This window comes from Vespula pensylvanica, chromosome 11, assembly GCF_014466175.1.
Source record: "Vespula pensylvanica isolate Volc-1 chromosome 11, ASM1446617v1, whole genome shotgun sequence".
Classification (NCBI taxonomy): domain Eukaryota; kingdom Metazoa; phylum Arthropoda; class Insecta; order Hymenoptera; family Vespidae; genus Vespula; species Vespula pensylvanica.
Genome location: NC_057695.1, coordinates 3,206,600 through 3,224,848, shown reverse-complemented (window position 1 = coordinate 3,224,848; position 18,249 = coordinate 3,206,600). Strand labels below are relative to the sequence as shown.

The 18,249-nt window shown below is 40.1% G+C and overlaps 1 protein-coding gene across 4 annotated transcripts in view; it reads left to right on the top strand.

Annotated features, from left to right (window-relative positions):
* LOC122633148 (protein vestigial) overlaps positions 1-16,578 on the top strand; it is a 52,197-nt gene extending 35,619 nt beyond the window's left edge. The window contains exons 2-7 of one of the 4 annotated variants that reach the window (XR_006328047.1): positions 736-946; positions 1,033-1,188; positions 5,625-5,748; positions 6,281-6,513; positions 15,475-15,880; positions 16,150-16,578. Coding sequence is in view for 2 of the 4 variants with exons in the window: in XM_043820718.1 (XP_043676653.1) it covers positions 736-946; positions 1,033-1,188; positions 5,625-5,748; positions 6,281-6,513; positions 15,475-15,521 (771 nt within the window). In the remaining 2 variants the exon portion in view is untranslated. Of the gene's footprint in view, positions 1-735; positions 947-1,032; positions 1,189-5,624; positions 5,749-6,280; positions 6,514-15,474 lie in introns of all 4 variants that reach the window. The other 3 variants (XR_006328046.1, XM_043820719.1, XM_043820718.1) reach the window with 3 other exon arrangements.
* Positions 16,579-18,249: the final 1,671 nt, after the last annotated feature.

The following is an 18,249-nucleotide window of genomic DNA, read 5'->3' as shown; positions in this document are numbered from 1 at the left end:
CGATAAACGAAGTGGCCAAAGGACCTTTCGACGATTCGTTGTCGGTCGAATAGTTGGCCGACTCTCTCTCTCTCTCTCTCTCTCTCTCTCTCTCTCTCTCCTTCTCTCTGTCTCTCTCACTCTCTCAATTGCGTACGTGTAGGATTGTCGTCAAAAAAATTCGAGCAGAATACCCTGACCTGCCGTGGCATTTGCATCGCTAGGATCTAATGAATAGTGAGCATTACGTCCTATTTGGTCTCATTGCCAGCGGCCGTGACGATGCCGGTACGCATAGCATAGCTCTCGCGTTATTTGCAGTCCAAGCAAGAAGGGTGGGAGACGCAATGGACGCCGACGGCCGGCGTCGCTATGTGCTCAATGGATCCCACTTCACTCCCTCTTTGACTTGTCCTCTGGCATCGGAGGACTCTTAAACGAATCTATTAAAACTATCCCGAGAACTCGGAATTAACGTCTGATTCATATTCTGCTCATTGTCAGCGTTGAATCTTCAAGTATGACGTGTTGCGTCAATGTATTACAATCTGTTCAGGGTTGCAATAACAAGCCAATAACAAATATGTCGACATAGTTATTGGACTCGTCTCAAGTAGTCAGGTTTAGTACTTTGTCGTTGATTCGATAAGAGGTTCAGAATAAGAAGGCGAGTCACAGTATGGCCTATTACTCAACTAATGTGCCAATCTTTTATAATGCTCGCGCCAGTAATGTCTCTCATCTTTATTTTTACAGTTGAACGTACACCAAAGGTCTCTGGAAGCGGCGGGTTTAGAACTTTGTGGTGGTGGAGGTAGTGTACCGCAAGGTCAACCAAGTAGCGCTGGTTCGGTGGGATCAGCACCGAGTCCGGCATCACCTCGACCAACTCCTCAACCTCGACCACCTCTCGCGACTACTACATCTCAGCCTTCGCGAACCCTCGACGATGACAGATCGACCGACGGTATGTTTTACATAATAATTGCGGTCATTGAAATAGGAATGATTTCGGTATAAGCAAAGATTGATTATGATTTAATTGACTTTTAGTAGGGGCTGCTACAGCGGCAGAGGATTCGGACGATGGTGAGAGTAGGGCGCAGTATGTTAGCGCAAACTGCGTTGTCTTCACTCATTACAGAGGGGATGCCGCATCTGAGGTTGAGGAACATTTCCAACGGGCACTGGCTCATGACAAGCCCAAAGGTGTGTTTCTAAATCTTCTTTCAAATTTGTTAACTTGTATGAGTAACGATAGGTAAGAATATAGATATAACAAGAATGATTAGTTTTGGGTTAGTTATCGTGTTATTTTTTGGTACATATAAACTTGTACCATATTATGGTTTCACTAGGTCTGCATTAATGTTTATAAAAAATTAACTGGATATTACACAGTAATAGTAACAAGTGCTCATCAAAAATGTACCAAAGTACTAAAGAAAAGCTTTTTGGAATACATGAAAAAGAGGCTGCTAACGTTCAATCTCGTCTTGCATCCACGACAGCATCGTCTTTTGGAAGGAAGCGCGAAGCCCTGGTAATAAAGTACGCCATTAGCTTGCGACAACGCTAACAAGGCCCGTAACAATCGTACCGTCGTTGTCGGTACTCGAAGACTTAAAACCTGGCTCTGTGGTAACGCAGAGGTAGGGGGTTCGAAGTTGGAGAAGATCGTGGAACATCGCGGCGGGGATCGCGGGATTGTCGTCGAGGCGGAAGAGGAGGAAGAAAAAAGAAAAAGAGGAAAAAGAATAAGAAGAAACTGGAGGTGGGGTAGAGGATGGTAGAGGATTTGGCAAGCGCGAACGACGTTAGCGGTCCGTCTATATCGGTGTCGTTTAAGGCCGCATTTATCCCGCGCTCGGTGCTCAGGATCAGTTCACTAGCCTGCTTAGAATTCAAGACAACACGACCTAATTGTTATGTGCCTTGCGCACCTCCGCTTCTGTACCTCCACTGTCTCTCTCTATCTCTTTCTCTCTATCTTTCTCCTTGCTGTCTTTCTTCTCCTCTCGCTGTCTTTATCACTCTTTCTTTCTCTCTCTTTCTCTTTCTCTCTTTCAGCTTCTCTCCACGACCACGGGAGTGTAGCAAAGGTAAATTAAGAGCTTCCACTGGCGGGCCTTAAGATGCACGACGCAAACCGTGCTCTCCTCGAGGGTAAGGAGAGAAGGAGAGAGGGAGATAGGCGGATAGATAGACAGAGAGAAAGAGAGAGAAAGAGAGAGAGAGAGAGAGAGAGAGAGAGAGTAAGCGGGAGAGAAAGCCGGAGACAGTTTTAGCCGCGGTATGCCGGCTAACGTACGTAAAAGGTCTGAACGCTGCCTGAACAGTAGAGAGCTTCTCTCGTGTTTATCGAGGAAACAGAAGAGACGAAGGGATTTCGTATAGAGATCGGGCATCCTTTCCTCGTTGACCCTCGAAGCCACGATTTATCGATCGACCTTTTGCTAAAAGAGAAGGTGGACGTTTCGATGAACATTTCGATTCGAACCAAGTGCAATACTTTGATCTTATTAAGTTTAGATTTTTCCAGATGTCTGACTAATGTATATGCATCTTGTTTTTACAGATTTTTATTAGCAATTTCGGGAATTATTTTTTATCCTATGTAAAGGATGACAATATATTAAAATCTCAGATTTTCCTTCAAATTTTTCATAAATTTCCATGAATTAATGTAGATTGGGTAGAATGCCGTAACTCTTTTTTGAATAAAGAATTCACTCGTTACAAATTTATCGCAATGTAAGCGTTTTTAATTAGGCCATCTTTGTCTTTTTCTCCACAATCTTTTTACTTTTTTTTTGTCGATCAGACATTCGTTTCTCAAGATATTTTCGGTGCGGTTTTATTCAATTAGGTAAACGACCACGGTAGCAGTAACGATGTAAGTTAACTATGGCAGGCAATGATACGGGTTAAAGTATAAACACAGTTGAGTGAAACGGTGAGGCGATAAAACCTTTTGCTCGTACGCCCACCGATGAACGACAAACCTCATCTAAAATCTAAGGAATCTCTTCGATATCGAAGCAATGTGCGATCTAGTGCTCTCACGGAATTGAGCATGTTGTAACGAGTATCGAGAATTTCATTGATATGGAATCGAGATCATATATAGTAAACTATCTCATCGTTTGTAGGGTTCCCGTTAACAGAATCTTTGTATTAAAGTGTGTATTTTTAGGAAAGATAATCTTGATGAAACGCAGTTCTGTAAAATGCAATTTTTCTAGTTGATCAAATGAACGTAATTAATCTAGAATTGTGTAGTCTTTCCCTCCCTCTCTCTATATATATACACACACACACACATATGTGTCTAAAACAAGTACGACTGATGTAACTTAGATTATAGGAGATAGTGTAGAACAATGATAGATGCAAGGCGAATTACTTGCTTGAAGGGAAAAGGTCGAGTGAACTGGGCGTATTCAAAAGGGCAATATCGCTGAGTCCGAGAAATTGAGCGCGTCGTTCCAGTCGGTGGCGTCAAATTAACGCCCCGTATCCCATCGTGAAGCGTAACAGAAACGCAATTACTTGACACGAAGTGCCTTCAAAGCGACGGACGAGAGGCGCAAGGCGGATACATCCGAGTCAAGCCCCGTCGTCTCTTCTCCTCCACCTCCAACTCCTATTCCTTATTCTCTTTCTCTTCTTGGTATATACATATATGCCGACTCTGAATCGGAATAACAAGCTGTCCAGTCGCAGCGGCACATCAATCTGCTCTCCGTTACGTTTTGACGAATCGCGACTCGCCGAACGTCTTTATATGAGCTATCTCGTGGACCCACGCCAGATCTCATCTCGAACCAGATCACTCCTCGTTAATTCTTTGCACATGAACTGTTAAAAAGGGCTCCGTGTCTTCTTCATAGTTGTCAGTCTGATTAGATTCAAATTGAGTAGGGTGATCAAGCCAATTTGCGAATATTAGCAGGGATCAGTTAGCTCTCGTCATTTAAGCTTAAAAATATACAAAAAAAAAGTAACACGAAGAATCAATGTAGCATGAAAAATTAAAAATCAACATTTAAAATGTATAATATCAAGATAATCAATGCTACTCATCGATAAATATGTTTATTAAGATGAATTGTAGGCAGCAACGATTATGATTTTGTATAAACATTGAAAGGACTATCTCAATTAGTAGCTTATGCAACCTTCTCCGAACAGAAGAGATTCACACGCGGAATCCGTGCCGATAAAGGAACGCCGATTCGAAAACCTTTTATCCTTTTACGTGCTTTACCACGCTTATTGGCACATCTGACTCTGACAGGGGCCGAAGAGCAGCCCGTTCCATCCGCATATCGGTCCTGGGAAAGAAAGAAAGAGAGAGGGAATCCCTCCGTACCCTTCGCGGCATCGGCAGAGAAGAAAGGCAAGCGCGGACGCTCGACACTCTGTTTCTTTAATTGCGTTAATAAATAAAGGACATTCTCCGTTGGTACCGACGATCGCCGTGAATCTAAAGGAGGAGAAGGAAAAGGGATGGCCGTGGTGGATCTCATGGAAGACGGTGGGGATATATAAAAGCAATCTATCTTCAATTTATTCGATATTGGACGCTTCGTAGAACTCTCAGTAAACTATTTAACTCGTGTCAACTTCAGTAGAGACTTATTTCGTTTTATAATAAGTCGTTGGCTCGACCAATCGATGACCGGTTGCGCTGGACATGGCTTGGAAAAGCATATTTTATCCTTTTCTCTATTCTTCTCTTTTTGACTAACCTTCGACGACATTCCATGCGTGGGAAACAATGCGGTCCATAGCTTCTTTATGCGGCGAAAGTGTTGGTCGAGTTATGAGGACGAAATCGATACACTGGCCAATCCAAAAGATTTCTTTTTGATCGGTCATCAAGTTCATGATGTTCACATTGTTAAACGACCATGATTCGACGCTTTTTAACAAGTTCGAGAACTACGAATCTTCCTCGATTCTCAGAAGTACTAGCGCCAGTCACACAGTATCCCGCTGACTCGCTCATGTCACTGATGATGATCGACGATGCCAAAGTATTTATCGGAGACTTTATGGGATTGGAAATAGTAAATAGAGACGATGACTTATGTCGGTGGATCCAAGTGAGTTAAATTGGAATGGCACGAGTGTGGAATCAGAAAAATAAATCGTCTTTCGCGATCGATCTTGTCGGTCCAACCTTCGACCACACTTTTGGATTGGTCGCGTCTGAGATTGGAAGGAAGAAAGAAGATAAAGAAAAGAACAAAAAAAAAGGATTAAAAAAGAAACTTGTGAGCAAACCATAGTGGAACCGCGGGAGAATACACGGGACAAGCTTCTGGCTTCAAAGTGGGTGCTTGTAAAACAACCGCGCGGTACCCTTCTGTCGCACGGTTCGATCCCGTGGGAGTCTGACTACCACTCGTTTATAAACTCTAAAACCTTCCAAAGTTAAACGTTCGTGGGAAAACGTAGAAATATTTTAATAAACACTTTCTTTTATTCTTTATAACCTCTATACTATATAAGTGTGACGAACACTAACATCTTTCAATAGAGATATTGTTAAGATCGAGAACACAGGACATAATGGCGATTATCAAGTCAATATTTGACAAAATTGACGGGAATATTTTTGTTGATTTCTGTTACAGAAAATATCTCCCCCATGTCGATGAGGAACTTCCCACCATCCTTTTGGAACAGTCAGCATCCCAGCGATGTTTACGAGTATCCAACGGATCCATGGCACGCGCATTATGCTCCGTACCAGCATAGGTGAGCTCTACAGCTCATTAAAACTCATAATTTTGACACGCTTCTCGACCATCCTCACTTAACCTACCGCAAAACTATGTTCACGAGTTCAAGGACCCAATGTATAGAAATCTCGTAGCAACAAAAGTAAATCTTGATAAAGAAATAAAGAATCATAAAAGCAAGGATCTCGGTGTATAATCCGAGGCGAGTTAAATGAGTAGAAAAAGAAAAAAGAGTCAAAGGACGAAGTGGACGTGAAAAATACAGAAAACCGTCGGGAGCAGCAGGTACCAGGGGGAAGATCTTTAGCACTGATGCTGCGCGGACCGTCGTATAAATTACCAGTCTGTCACCGTGCTTGAGAAGAGGCCACGGTATCGAGAATTCTTCCCTTCTCCTTCATTCTTTCTTTTTTTTACCTTTCTCTTGTGTTTTCATCCTTCTTCTCCTTCCTCCCTCCTCTCAACCTTACCACTCGCTATTCAGTTCTTCTCTTCCTCTATCCATCTTCTTTACCTTGGCCTTAATCGAAATCTCTTCCCGGTTCCAGAGCGGTGCACGAGTATCATCAGCATAACATGGCCGCTGCAGCGAGTTACAGCGGGTTACTTTTGGGTAGTGCGAGAGGACATCACACGTCGCACCACGCGGCTCACCACGCGGCACACCACGTGCACGCAGCGGCCTCATATAAGGACTGGACGTCGGCAACGCCCTCTCAGTCGCTTGTTGACGTGTCCTCGGCGCCGCCTTACCCTCATGGTCCTTATGCCTCCCTTTCCGGTGAGTATTATCGAACCCCTATAATTCGCAGTAAACAAATCGGATATGTTAATACAGGAAAAATTATGCGAATATATGAGGCGAAACAGAAATTTTAATTTAAATCGTCACAATAATCTGATCGAAATTAGAATGATAAGGAATTGTGGGTTTACTTATGCAAAAAAACGTGCATCACTTCTGCTTCTGCTTTCTACACTCCCTGAATGATTCGACTTTTTGCAAGAAGAAAGGGATTCCAGGTCGTAGAGTAGCCCCAACTTCTTATTTATATGAAAATCCTCGTTGAAGCGGTCGATCAAAGTTGCAAAAGGAAGCCGAGATTGTTGGTCGGCTTTCTTCGAGTAGAATGGCGTCCAGGTAGAGCAAGAAAGGCCGAGCGGTCCCTCAGATGCTCGCAATTAATAAGAGCTTAATGGGGGACCAAGTCGGTCGATATAGTGCGTGCTCTCTCTCTCTCTTCTTCCTCTCTATCTCTCCCTTTCTCTCTTTCTCTTTCTTTCTCTCTCTCTCTCTCTCTCTCTCTCTCTCTCTCTCCCTCTTCTTCTCGGTTTTTCTTTTCTTTCCCTCTCTCTCTTTCTGTCTTTCTCCCACGCCGAAATCGCAAGGAGGATAGCAAAAAGACCTGACCGGACCGTAAAACATTTTGCTTCGCTCGAAGCGAGGTGCTCGGGACACGTTCTAGCAAAAAGGCGATCCGTTCTGCTACAGATTATATAAGACGAGGAAACTCGAGCTCTTACGACCGCTTCGACGCTCTTCGAGAGAGGATACACGCGGTGCTCTTGGTCGTCTTTGCGATTACATCTTCCGATCCCTTGCTTTTCTTCAACGGGATGGTGTCTTGCGGTACGCGATTTAACTTTCTCTCGACGACTATATCCTCTCTTTAGTTATTTCTTTTTAATCAGATAACAAAGAAACTGATAGGTTCTTTTACAAATGTTCGATAAAAAATAATGATCGTTCTAAGTTGTAGACATTTTGATTGATAAAAAGTCATCTTTTTTTTTCTTCAATTTCAAATGGTCTTGATACATTATATATGAATTTATTTACTACATTTTCAATTTTTGAAGAAGTTAGAGAATACTATTACTAATCATTGACATCACTGTGTAAGAGTATCAAGACACGTTTGAACTAACTCGAAACTCCTTATGGTCACTTACTATAAACGATTGCTTGGAGAGAGCGGAAGAGAGAGAGAGAGAGAGAGAGAGAGAGAGAGGAAAGTACATAAATAAGTTAAAGAATTTCAATCGTTTTACGAAGCTCGTGAAATCCAGAAAAACCGCTTCGCTGGGCAGTGTATCTCTTCATTTCATAAATGACATAAAAATGTCCAGATAACCAGTTTCACAGAACTTGATTCTTGCTTTCTTTCGATCCATCAATGCGTGTGAACGAAAGCCGTATAAAAGCAGTGCTATACCAAAAATGGTTTTTAATGTATGCGTTTATTGCTATTGAAGTGAAATAAGTAGTAAATTAAAGTTAGACTGAGAAGAGACAAGTAAGAGAAACAAGGAGGGAAGAACGTTGGTCTCACTCCGACGCGTTAAATAAGCCGTAGCGTGGATGAAGGCTCGCACAATTTGCTTGCATGTTTGTATGTAAATGTACTGCACGATTCGTGGTTGCATTGCGGGGTGCAGCTGTAACATGCCGTGAAAACACCACGCCCATCGTGATTGCGGAGACCACTCCCATCTGTCTGCACGCTGGCATTCGAAATACACGCCTTCCGTTTCGTTCTTTTAGTCTCCCTCTTTCGAATTTATTCCTATTTTCGGATAAATTTTTTTACATCCTCTAATGTCAGGTTTCACAACTTGAAATTTTTTTTTCGTCATGAAAAGCATCTTTTAAGTATTCTTGCGATCGATAGAATTTGTAATACGTTTAACCGGGTCTCGTAAATAATAATGCCAAAATCATGTTTATAGATAAGGATAGAAGTAGAAAGAGAACAAAGTTAAAAGATTTTGATACGATAAGGTTTAGTGAGGTGGAGACTTCAAAATCGATAGAAGTTCTCGGCTCTCTACTATCATTCCTCCAGATGTCACTGATTTAACTCGTGGCAGCCATTTCTTCAACCCTCTCTTAAGAGTGTTTATACGATACTTTTGATTTTTTACCCTAAACATTACCTATTATTAATGATATCGATATATGACTATTGAATAGCAGCTTATTGTAATATGAGAAAATTCATTGATTTTGAGTGTACAGATAATACATCGATGATAGATTGCTCGCAATTCGATTGTTTTGTTGAAGTATGTATTCTACTTTAAAAAGAAAGAAAAAGAGAGAACGAGTTGAGACTTAGGGCCAATTTAGGAGACGGTTAGCTTTTACACACGTGCCTGGCTTTTACGGTGTAGATTGAGAGTTGGTTCAAGCGGCCGGACCGACCAAACGAGTTTTCAAGAATTTGCTTAGCGGAATGCCGACAACGTTCACTATTCGAACATTTCGAACTGGCGTGTGCTACTGTAAGAGACCTCTCTCTAACTCATTCTCTGTGCTCCCTCCTTCCAAGTAATCCCAAACTCGACTTCTCTTCTCGAAATTAATGAATAAATAAGTACGGACTTGTTGGCAGGACGAATCGTTGCGCGAGCAACGAAATTGCTGACCAATTCCGCGATCTTACGCGATCTCGATTCGTCGCGAGTTTCCCAGTAATGTTCGAATTAATTAGAGACTCATGTGATTCCAGGTAATTTATGTAAAAGATGCTTCCATCGTTCTCGTTTATCCATGAATTTTTCATATTCCGCGAAAATCATGATTCTTTAATTAATTATTTTTTTTTATTTTATACTGTAAATTTATCGTCTAATGAATAATAATTCCAGCATTGATTTACAAAAATTCAAAGCACCCTCTGACTTTGCTCAAAATAGGACAAGTTATTCAATTTCCAAATGTGTTTAAATATTTTGGCGACTCTCTGTATGTATATAGATAGATAACAAAGTTGGCTCGAAGAGAAAACGAAGACAAAAAAACTTCTGAAGCAATCGAGTTTAATCGATCGTTTATATGAGGAGCGAGGCGATTTTAATCGGCGCTCGATCGACGCGATAGTCTTGCTCGTTAACGAGTCTTGGTCGACGAATGACAGGAGACGGAAACCAACGGAGGGTTAACAGGGAGTTGCCGTCTTTAAATTTAAGTGTCGACCATTACGAGATCTCGCGATGGTGTCTTCTCGATTAGGTTGCGTATATACACGATCTGTGTGCGTTTCACTATCTTTCTCTCTCTCTCTCTTCTCTTCTCTCGTGATAATTATATAATTGCGTAAAATTAACTCGAACGGAATAAATTGGCCGGCGTTTAAGCGCTATTAAGAGAAATAAATCGCAATTACCGACTGACGTTTGTGAAGAGTCAGAAAGAACGCCGACTCTCTTCTCATCTTGGTCGTCGCACTATCCCCACTTCACCCTCACCACCCATCCTGAGTTTCTCCCTTCTTCTCAACGATTGTCGATTCGTCCTCTTCATCGGAGGACAAATTCGATTGGACGTAGATGAATAATTTATCATTTCGCGTGTTTGTACCGAGGCGGTGCGACGCGGCGGCGGGAAATGTTCGAACAAATTTTATTCTTATTTCGACACATGAAAAAATTGCAGCTGATATTTTCATAGTATTTTCATTTATATAAAAATTTAGTTCGATTAAGTAATAATAGAGTCCATCTTGCTATATAATGTATCTTTTAGTCAACCTTATAGATCGTTTGAAATCACGAATTTTCACGATATCAAACAAAGTAGTTCGAAAGACCGGAACTCAGTTTTGGGAAGGTATTGCTTCCAAGCACGAAAGCGGTACGAAGCGGTCACGGCGCCGTGTCGGTACGAGTCTCTAAATCAAAGCTGAATTTTATCCTTCTCCTTCCCCTGCTCCTTCTCCTTCTCCTTTCCCTTTTCGCTTCTCTCTCTCTCTCTCTCTCTCTCTCTCTCTCTCTCTCTCTCTCATTCTCTCTCTCTTTCTCTCTTGTCCTCCGAGACACCGCCCCTTCGAGATTCCAAGATAGGACTAACCGTGTACGATATACGAAATACCCGGGCGAAAAAGCGGGCAAGACTTCTTCTCGAAGTCGCATTGCTTTTCGTTGCGACAGTTTCGTGCGACGAGCTCGCCACTCGATGTCCTTCCAGGAGGATCGGAAAAAGTGCCGATTCTCTTTTCTCCGACGAACGAAAAGGTGTCGGCGAACGAGCCTCCCTTCGACGCTTTTTCCTTGCCTGCCTACCTCTTTCGAATCCCTACTCGCTTGCAGGATGGAACCTCACACGTGCAGCTTTTAAAATAGTTAGATTTACATTTTATTTAAAAGCAAGTTAAGTCTTCTATTGGATGACTCTTAATTCGAGAATATTAAGCTATCCGTAAAGCTGCTTATGGAATGAACAAATTGTTCAAACGAAAGTTCCATTCAAAGGAATCGTCATTTTTTCTTTTCTTCAAATAGGATTTATTTCAAACAAATATCTTTATTGCGATGAAGAAATATGATATAGGTATGGAATAGATACTATTTCCGTAAACATCTCAAAGAATTACTATAAACTAGTGATTTCTCTAAAATTCCGTTCTTTAAAGGAATCTTTCTGCGAAAGCAGACCGATCGATAATCACACTCGATCAGAGTCGATGATCCCAACTAGTCGTCGAAGGCGCGGGAGATTTTACGGGAACTATTCAGTCGACGGGCGCAGCTTTACTCCGAAGGCTTTCTGGCACGCGCCTCGAAAATGGCGTCGCACACTGACGTCACGTAATCCACAGCTCACATATACCCGTGGTGGCCAGCAAAAGAGGTAGAGGAGAGAACGTAAAAGAGAGACACCGTCGCAGCACTCGGCTGCCGGGAGTCAGCACGGGGATGGCCAGCGAGTCTCGATTGGTCAGTCTACCGAATGGAGGGAGTGGTCGACTCACTGGCTATATCGATCTCTCGAACTCTGCTCTCCTCTCCTTCGATGCGAGACAGGCCGGCGAACCGAGAGCTTTGCCAGATCGGCGAACGCCTTTTGTTTCTTTCCTTCCTTATTGTTCTTTTCCTCCTCTTTTTCTAGTCTGCTTCTAAAGCCGCAATACACGAAAAATAACATTTAATCAAATTTTCAAACTTCTGATATTTCATTTCCAACGTTTACATTTCCAATATTCACATCGGCAGCGATCACAACAAGTTCTAAATAGTTTGATTCAATGATCACGTCATCAAATGTGACATTTCTAATGATATGGTATAAAATAATTTGTTTCTTATAGTTATATCATTTTATAGAGTGACACTTGGTACTTCTTTGAGAGAGAACTTATTTATTAGATGTGTATTACGAGCATGTTACAGCGAGTTAGCCATATTTAGACGATCCCACTCAGCATCCTGTTATGGAAAGGGTTCATCTAACATTCCACGAGAGCATTGGAATGTTTCGGTTCTCCTACGGGTTCCTATTGCATTCGTGAATACGCACACATGGCGTTTCGTTTTCATTCGTATCCCTTCGCAATTCTCCCAACGATTTAACAAAGAAGAATTGATATAAGGATTAATAGTTGAAAATATTTCTTTTGTCCGAGATATTATACTGAGACTAAAAAATAATCGACTAGTTAAAAAGTTCGTAGTTACTAAAAAAAAAAAAACGTAATATCTGTTTCGTGGTACATTGATGCATCGATAAAAGTTATAATACCTAATTAATAGTCGTACATTGATGCATATGAGTTTCGAGAAGGGTCCAGAGTTGTGGATATGTTGAAGTAGGGAGAGTCTCCTTTACCACGAGTATATTGGATTCCAAACTCCGAAGGGTTCTGACCCCCATTGATAAGGGTCATCACAATGCTTTTCGTATGCATCCCTTGAAAGAGGGTTGGCTCGACCGGCAGGGGGTGAATCTTCGGTTTTCGAACGCGAGGGTGTCCGCTTTAATTTAATCTCGACGCTCGATTCGTGTTCTTCAACCTGAAACTTGTGAAGTTACACCCTCCCTTAAATTCAACTGATATGAAGATTCGCTTCTTTCGAAGCTAAGAAGAGGAGGGCTAGATAATTGAAAAGAATAAGAAGCAATGAATTGTATTGAAAACAAATTTCCTATAACATTGTATTATCCTATGTAGAATGCTTCAAAGACTATTTATTTATAAATGACGTATAATCGACCAAATTATATGTGGTCTTAGTCAACAACGACCTTAGTATCTTGTTGACTTTCGAAGGCTGTGGACAAACCAGTGTTTACGTTGTCGAATACAATCCAGTGTTTAACTTGTAAAATATATTTCGCACAAATTCGTCTTATTGGTAACGTTTTATTATATAATTTTTTTCTTTATTATTTAATTATATATATATGTACATATGTATATAAAACATAATTTCTATTTGATAATTATATTATTTAGAAACGAATATAACGATCAAAGTAAAACAACGACGTCCACATAATTATACCGTTGAGGCAAACTCCGCTTAAATTCTTGGTGCTTCGAATGTAACATTTGTCTCCCAGTTTCCTTAAACTTCGTACGAAAGGTCTCCTCCCTCTTTTCTTCTTGCTTTCTGAACTCTCCTCGCTCCTACAGCATTTCGTCTTTGCTCTTTGATATCGCAATATTGAATACTGAAATGCTCATAACAGGTGCGTTCGTCCGTTACTTTGTAGTCGGGAGTTGAAGCTTTCAAAGACAAGTATGTTATCTTGGGTATCCTTTATATCTTTATTTCAAACGTTTATCCACCCTATTATTGATCACAATAATATCTTTGAAAAATTATTCCGCAAAAATAGATAAAAATAGATTCATAGCGATCCTTTCAAATATTTTAAAATTAAGTATCCCGGAGATATTCAAAGCACTTTAATAGACATCTACAAACATTCACAAAAAATATTTTTCACGATTTTGATGATATTAATAACGCCAATTTATGTATTATAGGCAGATATTAGAGATTAGAAATTCTCGATACACCGAAACTTACTCTCACGAAGATTAGAAGTTTTAATTCGATAGCGTGGTCATCAAATAACGTTGCCATAAGTGTCATACGTGTAGGACGATTTATACTCTTCTCATACGCATCCGTACACATTCACACACGTAGAAGAACGCTCCGACCATATTCGCAAGTTCGTTCGCAAGCCCTCGGCAAAATGGACGAGGTACTAGCTGGTAAATGGTGCGTCGGATAACGTCGACGATATTGCCGGTATTTGTCGAGTCACCCGCAGAAGCCGACCCTTCGATATTCCTGAAAGGGGGAGAAAAGAAAGGAAAGATCATCTGCTATTAGCGATCGACCATGATCTCCCAATTTCCCATTCCACTTGTGATTTTATTTGTCGTTATAGCTAATAATTCTGTGCGTTATAAAATTTTTGTTTGGACTTGATCCAATAGTAATAGTAAATCAATATTCATGTTAAATTTGTGTGTTAAGTCAATCGCAATAGAGATTTTTTTGATTAATCTTTATTTATGTTGATATTAATTAAATTATAATTAAATATCAAATTACATTATTAAGAAACTTTGTTATATTTAGAAACACACAAAATTTGTTTTATAAAGGCAAATTTTTTAATTTACTGTGAATTCAATCGTTTCCGTTTACAATATGTCATCGATGAGATTCATTATTACGTAGAACGGTCAATAAAAAAAACAAGAGAGATCGGTGTTACATGCATCAGGTTTTCGCGTAAAAGCGGGCGAGCACGAAAACCTGTTTCCCTTCTCACGCTACCTTCTACGATCATTTTTCAACTCAGTAACTTTCCATCAAATAATACTTGCCGTTCTAGCTTCACCGTTGAGCAAAACGATACCTATATGACGTTTTACCTACGATAAAATCTTTTGTGCTTCCACTTGTACGAGTATGCTCTCGCGACGAGCACACGTTGCTGACTTTGAAGCAGGTAGATCCACGTGCTGACACGTGCCACCCTTACGTGAATTTAATCTCTTGTGAGTTATCAGCCCGTGTAACACAGTACTTTGTTTTTTGAATATCGACGCGATGTTACTTATCCTTAGACAGTTTAATGAAAGCAGCAATATCGAAGATCATGATCTTCGTCTATTAAAGAGTTATTGCATCGTACAATTAGTTCTAGTAGACATATGCGAATTATAGAAAATTCATAAGTCGAATAAGATTAGATTTTAATGTTATGAAAAAAGAATTGTACAAGTGTATTTATTACAAGTGAAAGATCATTTTTAATTATTTATTTCTTCGTTGGCTTAAATAAAATTCTGTTAAAATTTAGCAAGCAACTAAATAGGAACGAAAAGCAACGATCGAAGATAAAGATCAATTTTCCTTTTCGACGTGCTCTCATCGATGATACTTCGCCGAGATGCGTTCGTTCGATTACGCAGCATTATCGATTTGGAGTCGGAGAGGATCGTTTAAAAACGTTGACATCGAGTGGACGAATATCTGCGGGGTCACCCTTTGGGATATCCAGATCGTACGGAGATAAATTCGGACGCATGCAGTCGCGCGCGCACGCTTGCGTCCGTCGTAAGAGAACGTGAGATCTTAACTGCTCGATCTCGTGACATCGCTCGAAGCTCGTCTGTCTGTGTCTGTTCCTTCGGTTCTCTTCCTTTTCTCGTCCGTCGGTTTGTCCGTCCGTGTTGCTCAGCGGGTGCCATCACCAGTTCTGCACCCTCGCATCCGTCAAAACGTTGTCTCTTCTTTTATTACGCGGCACGCCGATAAATAATTCGAACAGGCAACCCATGCTATGTAGTTCGCTTTCTACGTGCTTGCTTGATGTTTCGGTAATCATTATTCTATTCTTTGAAAAAAAATATCGTCTTAAATAATTTCGTTACTTTACTAATAAGAATCTTAATCCTCGATACAAGTAACTAATTATTTTTGTTTGTTTCAGGTCTCGAGTCGCAAGTGCAGGATTCCAAAGATCTCTACTGGTTCTAGAAGCGAGCGCCGAAATCTCGCGAACCGAACTGATGAACCGCGTGATTATTTTTCATGAACGCGAGGAGTCCATTTTAGCTCGTCGTTTGTTCTTTCGACGAGAATTTCGTACGAGCTTATTGTTAGTCGGAACGAAGGGAAAAACGATAAAGAAGAAGAACTTTGTTAGGAACGTCGAGAGAAACACAATGAAAAAGATAAAAGAAGGAGAATTGGAGTGTATATAGTGTTACCTAAATCTTTTAAGGATCTACGATTAGTGTAAACTCAAAATAGTATTAGAGAAACGATTGCGCGCACTATTACCTTCATAGTGACTGCTGTTCGATGCTGAAAGGAATCTCTAGTTCACATAGCGTGTAGGTAATTAGATCGTCGAGGACAAATTCCGTCAACTGGGAACTGCAGGCGAGAAATTTTTTTTCGATCTTTTTATTCGTTGGACCAAATCGCTGGAAAATGGAAACCGATCCTTTGAAATAGTAGATTAGATGCGTTTTGTGAGCGAAAATTTTTGAGGGAGTTTGTCCTGGTTTTTGCGAATCTAAAGTTTCCAAATAATCGCGGACGAAGGATTACTTTTATCGAATAATAAAGAAACGATCTACACGTATGTTTTTTATTTTAGATCGTCATTGTGATAATAGATAAAATGGAAAGAAAGAGAGAGAAAGAGAGAGAGGGAGAGAAAGAAGTCATCGGAAAATAATCGGTACGACTCTGCGTGTTATTTGGCGAATTTAGATGCGAGCGATTTAAGTAAAGTATTTATTGACCAATGACCTTGCCATATATTATATATTGCTATTACTATTGTATCATAACAAGCTGGGCGCTACGAGAAGATTCCGAAACATCTCCAAGTCGGCGAATTAAAACAAAAAAAAACAAAACACGAAGAAAAAAGAGAGATAGTTATTATACCCGAAGTGTCGCCATTTTTTTCTTTTTTATACCTACATCCTCGATCGCTTCGCGCAGCATGGCCATTGCTTTTAACGACAAACTGTCTTCGTCGGCAGATGATAAAATAAATAATTCGTCAATACCACAATAATTGTCTTCGTCAAGCGAACTCCTAAACATATCACATGACTCTAAACGTCCCTGTATTCATTTTTACCAAAACGTGAAAGTTTTTATGTTAATTATTAAGCTACTCCTAATCTATCGCATTGATAATATTAGTAATTTTTAATTTAATAATTTTTATCGGTAAGATTGACAATCGATTCTCTGGCAGTCTTTAAACTTCAGGTACGTACCTACATTCTCTTTATTGTTAGTTATTTATGAATTATTAGGTAAGAAAATAATTTAGAAACAACGTAAGAACTCGGATATAAAAATAGCGTGAGTAAGGCTAGACAAAATCATCGTCAGGACTTATAAATCGGCCATCTGCGCTGATCGTCGAACGATTTCCGTCGAACGCTTCGTTTACTAGTCTTTCCGCTTCTTTCTGTTTCCTAAATTGTCATAAGCGGCCTGCGCTGCGGAAGTAACATTAACGAGATGAGAAAGTGAGCAATTAACTTCGTCACCTTAGAAAGAGAGAGCGAGAGAGTGAGAGAGGCGGAACCGATACGGGGCTGTGGTTGACCGATTGACTTGCGTGTAATCACGTGTGAAACATATGTCCGTTAATTGAACTTCAAAGAAAATCGGGCATTAGGATCTTTATGATCCACCGACTTTTTTCACGCTAAGTATTTGTCCAAGCTATCGATTTATTTTAGATTTATGTTGGTTTCATGTTACATTATTAAAAAATAATTATACACGTCATTACTTATTTATACAATAACAAACATCATAACAAGACTAGTTTTGGTTAAAAAGAATATAGTTTTTCAATATCCTCATAATTTCTAATTTACGTGGTAACATCTAGTCGGTATTAAATCTATCAAATAATAAAATAAATCCTTCAGCCGTCCGGGAGGGGCTAGCTTCGATGTTCGGATAAGGAAAGAACAAGAGATGTACGAGGAACAAAAGGAAGAGAGGTAGAAGGAAAAGAGAGACTCTTGAAGATTTACTGCTCGACCTAACGTTTTCCAACCTCCTGTAATTACCAAACTCAGTTTTGTTCAGTGATACTTTACCCTAGAGCAATACTAACTTAGAAAACGTATCTCGTATTCCCTTCTTAATAACTAAGGATCTTTATGACCCCATTAAAGTCATTAAAATTAATTTGCTAAAGGAAAAAATCACTTTGACCATAATCACTTCCTAGTCAAGATTTTATTTTTTTTATTTTACAAATATATAACGGTATTGAATTGTACTTATCGCAACTAGATATTTCCATTATAAAAAAATATTTTCTTCGTTTTATTATTCAATTTAGATGCCAGTCAGTATGCAGACCGGAAATGAGAATATATTTGAGAGAAAAAAAAAGTAAGATTCATCCTGTTCTGTGCTTCGATGGCTTAGCTCGTGTCTTACAAGATGGATACAGAACATTGCCCCGCGAGCATAAATCAGTCTGTTGAGTTTCTTATGCTGTGCGTATGATTTGTGTGTTTTGTTACGCAATCGTGCATATGCTGGCTAGACGCGGAAAAAGTACAAGCAGGAAGCCCACGTGAGGGCCACGTGATATGCAGTCATCCGGGAAAGAAGAACGATCACCGTGACCATCGACTCGTATTACACAACGATGATATTTCATTAAGATTCGTACGTCAAATGTGTTTAAAAAATAATGACCGAATTG